This window comes from Triticum urartu, chromosome 1A (assembly GCF_056163025.1).
Source record: "Triticum urartu cultivar PI428250 chromosome 1A, HENAU_Tu73, whole genome shotgun sequence".
Taxonomy (NCBI): domain Eukaryota; kingdom Viridiplantae; phylum Streptophyta; class Magnoliopsida; order Poales; family Poaceae; genus Triticum; species Triticum urartu.
The window spans coordinates 26,908,137-26,916,927 of record NC_141873.1 but is presented as its reverse complement, the minus strand read 5'-3'; the positions used below and the strand labels follow the sequence as shown (position 1 = coordinate 26,916,927).

General features: G+C 46.9%; 1 protein-coding gene across 2 annotated transcripts; it reads left to right on the top strand.

The window, feature by feature from the left end:
• The first annotated feature begins 4,342 nt into the window (after positions 1-4,342).
• Positions 4,343-6,399, top strand: LOC125543853 (uncharacterized). Of its 2 annotated transcripts, none has more exons than XM_048707343.2 (2): positions 4,343-4,687; positions 4,958-6,399. In XM_048707343.2, exons 1-2 carry the CDS (start codon positions 4,637-4,639, stop codon positions 6,005-6,007), a joined length of 1,101 nt encoding a protein of 366 aa, XP_048563300.1. In that variant the 5' UTR covers positions 4,343-4,636; the 3' UTR covers positions 6,008-6,399. The 2 variants fall into 2 exon arrangements, with proteins under 2 accessions (XP_048563300.1, XP_048563307.1); XM_048707350.2 differs by having other exon boundaries at positions 4,346-4,687; positions 4,973-6,399.
• The last annotated feature ends 2,392 nt before the right edge of the window (positions 6,400-8,791 follow it).

Here is an 8,791-nt window from a genome sequence, read left to right as displayed (position 1 = left end):
CCGTGGTGGTGACGGGGCGGTTGAGCGCCACGCGGCGGCGAGGTCAGGGTCGTGCGGACCCATTAAGGCGCCACGTACGTCTTGGCGAACGTGGAGCAGTGACCGGCATTGTGCTGGTCGGTACTTTGCATGCTGCCTCGCCACATGCTCCGCCTCGAATACCATGATACTCGACCGGAGGCACCACGTAACCACCTCCTCCGAGGTGGAGGCTGTGGCTATGAGCCTTCGTGATCGCGGGCAGCAGCTCCTCCTTTATCGGGTGGTGTGGTGACCACAAGGGCGTATCAATCTGCGTGTACTGGATGTGCTGCGAGGGTGATGCTAGCTCGTCCTTGACCTCTGATGTGGAGGCCATGGTTGCATGGCAGGGCCGCAGGTTCATCCTTCATCTGCCAAAGTGGGGATGTCGGCTCCCGTTTCATGCGAACGCGCATCGGGGAGGGTTGCTTCTCCTTCACGCGTGCCGGCAATAGTGGCACCAGGCCCATCTGATGGAGCGAGCGCTCCGTCATGGTTTCCATCGTCTCTAAGAGGAGACGGGACCGCTATTGCAGCTCCTGGTCCTCCTCGTCGCCAGAAGAGATGACTATCTCCTCCGTGCTGGAAGAGCCCGTTGCCGTGGATGCAGATGGGCTCGGAGAGCGAGGGCGGTGGCGCCACGACCCGCTGGAAGAGGAACTTCCACCGGCTCTGCCTGCCGGCATGGAGAACCAGGACTTTGGCATTGTCGCTGGGCTCGAGGAGGAGGAAGGTGATGGGAAGGGGAGGGGGAGTGCAGCTCTATGCATCACTAGCACATGGCTTAAATAGTTATGGCCAAGCCAGGCGAAGGGGTGATTAGTCCGCTTCAATGCGTCACAACAACCAGAGTTGGTTTCTCGGGATGCGGTGTCTGCATTGAAGCGGCGACGCCCGAGAGGTTGCATCCGTCTGCGCCGCCCTCCCATCCGGCCAAATCGCGGGCCTCAATGCCATCCGCTGCATTCTCTCGGCCAGCATGAATGTGGCGCGGGGCGTTCGATGGAAAGCGCGGGAGAGGCGGGTGGGATATTTTTGTGGGATAGGGAGATCAGGAGCAGACGTGCCAGTGGACTGGATGCCCGCAAAGCCCCAATAGTTTATCTCTGGTTTGCAGGAAAAAGTATATCCGGGCCGCTCGGCGGACTGATACAGGCCCACGTTGGATGGCACAACATGTTCAAACCGCGTGGTCCAGACGTATGTGGCGGTTTGAGTGTAGGCGTCGGAGATGCCCTTATGTACCAAAAATGGCATTTGCATTAGTACTCCCTCCGATCCATAATAAGTATTGCAGCTTTGAACTAAGATTGCACTAACCTTAGTTCAAATTGCGATCCTTAGTTTGGATCGGAGGGAGTAGTATTTATTGACTTGTCAAAGTAAAAATGATTTCATAAGCCAATAAGACATACGGCCAGTTAAGAAGGTTCTCAAGGAAAACTAGTGGGAGGAATCGACCAAACCAAAAAGAGATGATGTGGGGCGAGAAATTATGGGTTTCTGTGAGGTACAAATAGGGTCATGTCTACCCTTTAGGGTCATGTCTACCCTTTGGGATGACAGAAAATTACATATTCTTTAACTAGGATATATGTTTTTCATGTATTGAGATGGCGAGAAATTATAGGTTTCTGTGAGGTACAAATAGGGTCATGTCTACCCTTTAGTATTCCGTCGTCTTCATTTTGTAAATCCCATGCATGCAACTCCAAAGTAGCAATAAGACTAAAAATGTAACTCTCAATATGATTATAGAAAAAAAAATCAATGATACCAGTCTCATCTTCCTTACTTTTTCCTATCAATTTTGGATTTATTTATCATCTTGTTAGATCAATATGATGTAATGTATCATGATCGATTTATCCAATTGTATTAAGTTTTTTTATGACACGGAAACATCATCGAAATACAAAGCCGGTTGTCTTTGTCCTTCCTATGGCATCTCACTGAATGCCCCTCTTAGAGGAAAATAGAAATCCTTATTTCAAATAAATGCTTGAAGCCACAATTTCAAATCCAAGATCATACTAACTCTTTCGGATATAGAGAGAGTCGATCACATGTGTCCAGATACTTTAATCAGTTTCATCAAAACAATTGAAACGAAATAGTATTAATTCTACAAATATGTACTTGGCTTGTGAAGGAGATTCAATCCATGATGAATTTGATGAATTCCAGGTGAATGCATTCTGATGCTGCACTGCAAGTAGCTATGCGAAATTCACTGGGGTTCATGCTTCTCCTCTCCAACTTGCATATAACACAAAGGAAAGGAGGAGAGGACAATAAAATGTCAAAGATGCACCATTCATAATTTCATATTGTCTTTCATGAACAGAGGAGCTAGCCAACTACAACAATAAAAGCCCAAGCCTAGGAAAATGACTTGGGTTGCATACGCAGAACTGTCACAAAAATGTGGGATTCATGTCTCTATTCTAGCCATGTCTAGCTAGCCCCACTATAGATTCAGTTCTTGTGGCCTCCGTGTTGTCTCTTCGACTTCACTTGCACAACTTCTAGAGACTTGCATAAATTATTTCCAATATTCTTGAGGAAGGCATAGATTCCCGGCCTATATACAACCTGGGATGCACAATAATAAATCTACTGCAAAAGATGCTAGGAACATGATGACCCAGAAGATAAGTCTACAAAATAGAACAAAACTATGACAAAAACATCACCGTGTGGTCGTGGTACTCGCAGCTAGCCTTGTAATGGTACGCTCCATCATATATATACTTTCTTGAAATCATATTGGACAAGATACATCTCTATCTCAACTTGGTTCTTACCCCTCTAGCTAGAGTCCAAATTGTTCTATGTCTCTTTTTATTAGAGAATCAGATAAGCAGCACAGGGATAGATGTTTCTGGAACACATGAGTTGATAGAGTTGGGGATTCAATTAGAAGGCAACCTGGCAGAATCTTGTGAGTTGAAATCTTATCCAGTGGATAATAATGCTCGGATTTATCATCTCCTAGCCGTTGGACTATCCAACGGCTAATATTTGAAGTAATTGGCACACTATATAGTGATGATATAGATAAGTAAATGTGCACAAGGAGGAATCCATTTTTTTTCACTTAGACACTTTCTAAATCTTGATGGCTAGCATTCCCACACCATATATAATACAATTAAGTCTTGAAGATATTTTAGTGGGGTGAAATTTGGTTTTCCCAAAATCTATGTCGGCAAATAGCATGGTTATGGCAGGTTCCACAACCAACTCTACAGTACACAAAGAAGTGTGTTCTAGATGTTTTATCAACACATTTGCTATCTTCCAGCTAGCTGATTTTCAATTCGGTATCATCCGGAATTTTTTTGTTCGTTTGATCAACTCAATCTTGCACACATTGCCATGATTTTTATGTCACTCTTTGGTCTTACACAACATACTAAAGGTAATAAATTTGATTGACACCGAATTGAAAATAAGATGGAGGTTTATTAGATACTCCCTTTATTAATAAGTGGAATCCACTAATTAACAGAGTTCACGCAAATGCTAATCTGTTCATCACAAGGCTATGTTTCACTGAGGATGCAAACAAGTCAAGTTGAGTGAGCCAGAGTAAGTACACCTTTTGTAGCTAGTCATAAACCCTGGGTTAAGCGAGGGGAGTATGAGCCACAAAATAGCCTCATGCTTGGCTCGTAATGACACGACATTTTTTAACACTGTACAAAAGCAGATGCTCACATACATACATACACACACTCATCCCTATGAATGCAGGCACTGATGAAGTCACCGGATGCCTTCGTAGTTGACGGGAATGTCTCCTCCCACTGAATGAATATTGTCGGAAAACCTAAAATAAATTGAGGACCTAAGTTCATATGGTATTCCAACCTAGAAATCATTTTCCCCATAAATTAGGATTGAATATCAACATGTCGTACTTTATTTGCATATATGTAGGCCACATGTCATAATATACACTATCTATCGAGCTTAACTAGGGTAGAGACTGCGTAGAAGCTCAATTTCGACGCAGTCTTTAATTTCATCCAAGCACCATGGTTTTTTTAAAATCAAGTCGGTTCTATTGAAATTCATCTAAAAACGAGTCGAACTCGAGCGGCTCATATTCCCCGGGCTTTCCTTGCACCCCTATGTCTGCACGAAAAACAGCAAGGTGTCCCTCCTCCCCGGGCCTCAACGTACACCACAGGGAAGAAAAGCCACAACATCACAAAACATGGGCCACATAGAAGGTACATGTCTACTTTTCCTTCTTTTTCTCCCTCATCCCACCTCACACTCTCACTAATCCTGTCTCACTCTCTCATCCCTCGCTCTCCCTTTCCTCTTTCCCTTTCCCTTTGATTCCCATATAATTATTTTCCCAGCCCCATGAGGACCATGAGGAGCCTTAGCTAGCCAGCCAGCTTGCCCTCTCATCTCCCACTACCTCCAAGCCTCTATCAAACACCACAACCTTTAGCCGCACCAGAATTGAAGGAAACACACACGCACAAGGCCGGCCGGCAGCTGCACAAAGCAAGGAGAAGACAAGAGCTTGCCAAACCCTAGCTAGCACAAGGCTCACTTTCTCCTGATAACATCACCACCCACCCACCCCCACACCATGATCTTCCCCCCTTCATTCCTGGATTCCTCGAGCTGGAATGATAACCAGGTAATTTCATTCCCCTTTCTTTTCCCCGGATTTTGTTCACTCTCACTTTTGCACAAGCTCAAATAAAGTTAGAGGAGGAGAAAGTTGTTCGGGAGTATTAATAATATTGATGCAAAGAGGATAATGATACTAGGTTTCTGGCTAAATATTCTGATTCAAACACTTACATATGTTTGGTATATACTTGGCACAATTTTTTAGCCTGAATTCTGGTTCTTGGGTTCACTTCCATCTTATCTTGGGTTCTTGATTCTTCTTCTCATGCCATAGTTGGATTTTGAGCAGCATGCTCACCACCAGCAGGTCGCGGCCGCAAGTTGTGGTGGTGGCGCCGGCGACGGCGGCTGCAACAACCATGAGCTCCTGCAGCCATCAATCATGCAGCAGGGGACGCTTGCTGAAGGTGGGGACGGAGGCGGCGGCGGCGGGCAGGTGGTGGGGCCGGCGAAGCCCATGTCCATGTCGGAGCGTGCACGGCTGGCTCGGGTGCCGCTGCCGGAGCAGGGGCTCAAGTGCCCGCGCTGCGACTCCGCCAACACCAAGTTCTGCTACTTCAACAACTACTCCCTCTCGCAGCCGCGCCACTTCTGCCGCGCCTGCCGCCGCTACTGGACCCGCGGCGGAGCGCTCCGCAACGTCCCCGTCGGCGGCGGCTACCGCCGCCACGCCAAGCGCGCCAAACCCAAGCAGGCGGCCGCGGCCGCGGCAGCGGGGGCACCGGCGGCCAGTGGCGCCGCTTCGGGTGGGTCGACCACGTCATCGACGACTTCCGCTTGCACGACCATGTCCAACCCGGCTCCCGTGCTCCCGGCGATGCTGCAGAACGGCGGTGGTGGCAACCTGTCCGGCCTCCTGCCACCGCTGCTCCGCCTCGCCGACTTTGATGCCATGAGCCTCGGCTCCACCTTCTCCGGCATGGGGAAGCCGTCCCCGGTCGACTCGCCAGCGGGCTACTACCTGGGAGGCGGCGGCGGCGGTGCCGTGCCCGGGCTGGAGCAGTGGAGAGTGCAGCAGATGCAAGGCTTCCCGTTCTTCCAAGCAATGGCCGACCAGCAGCACACACTGGCCCCAGCTGCAGCGCCTGCAATGGCCATGCCGGGGATGTTCCACTACCTAGGCTTGGGCAACGGTGGTGATGGCCGCGGCGTCCATGAAGACGACGGAGGAGACCAACAGTTTCATCACGCGATGCCGTCAAAGAGAGAATGCTACCCGAGATCAGGCAGCATCGCCATGTACGGTGGTGATCACCACCTCACTGCTGGTGCTGGCTACACAAGCTCCTACTCCAATGCTGCCACAGGTAACCATCTCTTGTGATGAATGAGCTAAGCTAATGGCGAGCTCAGATTAATCCTACAACTAGCGGTAGCATGGACTTGGAGGGTGTTGTGAGATATAGAAAAAGCTTTGCATTTGTTATGCATTGTGTTGATGGAAGAACTAGACAAGGTCGATCATGGAGATGGATAAGGATGCATGGTGTTGTGTGCTTGCTTAATGATCATGGACAACTATTAGTGTTAATTAGCTAGTTCAGCTAGCATGATCACTTGCGGTGTTTCTTCTACTTCTTCTTATTTTAGGGCTCTTTTTTTCGCATTCAGGGTGAAGTTAATTGTGTGTGTATTGTACCACTTTTGTTCATGACAATCTTCTATTATATGTCCAAATTATATTGTCTGGTCGATATATATAATTCTCCCATTTCTGTTTGCGTGCGGCCAATTATATACATGTGATCCAAGATTGTGAATGCATATTTGAAGAAATCCAATGATGGTATTTCCACCAAAATTGTGATCCAAGATTGTGAATACTATACATTCTAAATGGACTAAAATGCATACATCCATGCATTTTCCTTTTGGAGAATACACATGAGCTTGGTCATTAACTTCAATCGACTGGTGCAACTAAACAAATCTATTTAGAAGTATATAATTAACTGATAGATCTTACTCTTATAACTTCATCACTCAAAATCATAGGAGCCAGGAATCCACATGTGTAAGCAGAAAGAGAAAATCAAAGTGAAGATGCCATGCATGCATTTAGATTATTCATGCATGTAGCCTGCATGCCTCCAGATTAACATGCAATACCAGCCATGGATCGATTTATGTGCAGTTTAGTGTATGTCGATCTCTCTAAGCTAAGCCAGGCAATTAATTAGCTAGAGTTGGCACTGCAATGTTGATCACGGCTGCATGCAAAAAGGGAATAGTCAAAGATGGTCATCCAAAAGCAAGGTCGGTTCTTTAGTTTTTACCTTTTCCTTTCCCGGCCGGGCCTCTTTTTACACTGATCGATAGAACGTACCAAAGCGCGAAGATAGATATCTCACACATATCGATCAATCTTTTGTGTTCTAATAAAACAAATCGATCTTTTGCTAGTTCCATGAGACATATTGTACCTAGATAGGTTGTTCAACTGCATCCATGCAGCATGCATGGATTCTTCACGCTTTTTTCACGTACCAAATACCTACTATATATTCTCTTCTTTATATATAGTATGTGTGCATGAATGGATCGAGACTGGCTAGGTATGTATATGTAGGTCAAGGTGTGTGTGTGTATAGGTGCCGGATGGATGGAAGAATGTAGTATGCATGTCATGTTGGCTGCATGGAGATTATCGGTTACATGGGAGTTTGGGAACACTGAGAAAGAGAAGAGAGAAGACTGGTGCACTAGTATTTTCCATTGTGTTCTCGTAGCAGCTTGGATAGGAGCGATGGACCAAGCGCGGACGGTGCGCCCCAAAAGCCCGAGCTGCTGCAACAAGACTGCCACCCAAAAGTGAAAGAAGCGTACGAAAGAATGTGGAGACTGTGTGTGTGTGTGTGTGTGTGTGTGTGAGAGAGAGAGAGAGAGAGAGAGAGAGATGACCATGAGGCTCCATGGGAGAGGAGAGGAGGAGAGAGAAAGAGAACGTTGTAGAGAGAGAGAAGACTGTGGTGGTGGTATGCGTATTGGAACGGAACGGAAGTAGTACGGTCCAAGCTGCAGCAAGAGAGAGAGAGAGATCTGGAATGAATTTCATGGATCGACGGACGGGTGGATGGTGGATCGCATCGGTACGCGCATGTTACTCTGGGAGGGGAATCAGATTCTCCCTGCTAGCCTAGCTGCTTTGGGTGTGCTTTGGGGTGGCTTGCTTTCTCGAAGGCCTAGGCCACCCCACCCCACCCCTCCTCAGCGCAGCAGCAGACCGCTTCTGTATCCCCCTTTGGGAGAATAAAGCACACCATGCACATGCACTCACACTCACACTCCCCAGCTGCCTCTACTACTACCACTACAGGGACGAGACAGAGAGAGAGAGGGGGATTGTGAATGATTTGTAGAGAGAGAGAGAGAGAGAGAGAGGTGAGGGGGTGTGTGGGTGATTGAACCCATGCATGCAGCGGCTAGCCGAGATGATGTAACGTACATTCTTGAAGGTATCTCATAGATTGTGTAGGACGTACTGTCTGTCTGTCCGGGGCGTACATTGGTGAGATCGGTGGATGGATGGATGGCGTCAGTTCCCATGGAATATAATGTGACTGTGCACGCTGCTCTGTTAAGTGCCCACGGAGATGACACTTCAAGCATATACAAAACATGCTTTTTCATAGGAACTTGCTTCGTTAAAGCAGTAGCTAGAGGGAAAGTGTAGGAATTGAAAAAAAAAATCTATTCTTCGTCGGTGGCCCTATTCATCGGTTCGGTTTAAAAGGAATTGAACGAAACCAACGTGGAGAAAGTTTTCTTCATCCTCTCACTTTCAAAGGGAAAACACAGAAGTTTGACAAGCCATTTTGGATCTACTAGCTAACTGCCATTGCAACGGGACATGCATATTCTAGTGGTTCAACACTAACTGTGTCTGACATAAACCTTAGATCTACCATATTCTAGATTTTGGCAAGATTAGATTTGATTTGAGTATGGGCAGGGAAAGAAAAGGGAAGTTTTGATTTAGTTGAGGTTTTGGTAAATTTTGATTTGATTTAATTTCTTTTATATGGGCCAGGGAAGGAAAGGAAAGTTTTCATGTTGTTTGGTCGTGTTTAGTGTCATTCCGGTGAACCAAGCACACGAGTTTTCAGGC

Bases quoted from the DNA above. Each gene is read 5' to 3' on its own strand.
- LOC125543853 (XM_048707343.2), top strand. From the start codon at position 4,637: ATGATCTTCCCCCCTTCATTCCTGGATTCCTCGAGCTGGAATGATAAC. The intron at 4,688-4,957 runs GTAATTTCATTC...CTCATGCCATAG, and splicing joins CGAGCTGGAATGATAACCAG to TTGGATTTTGAGCAGCATGC.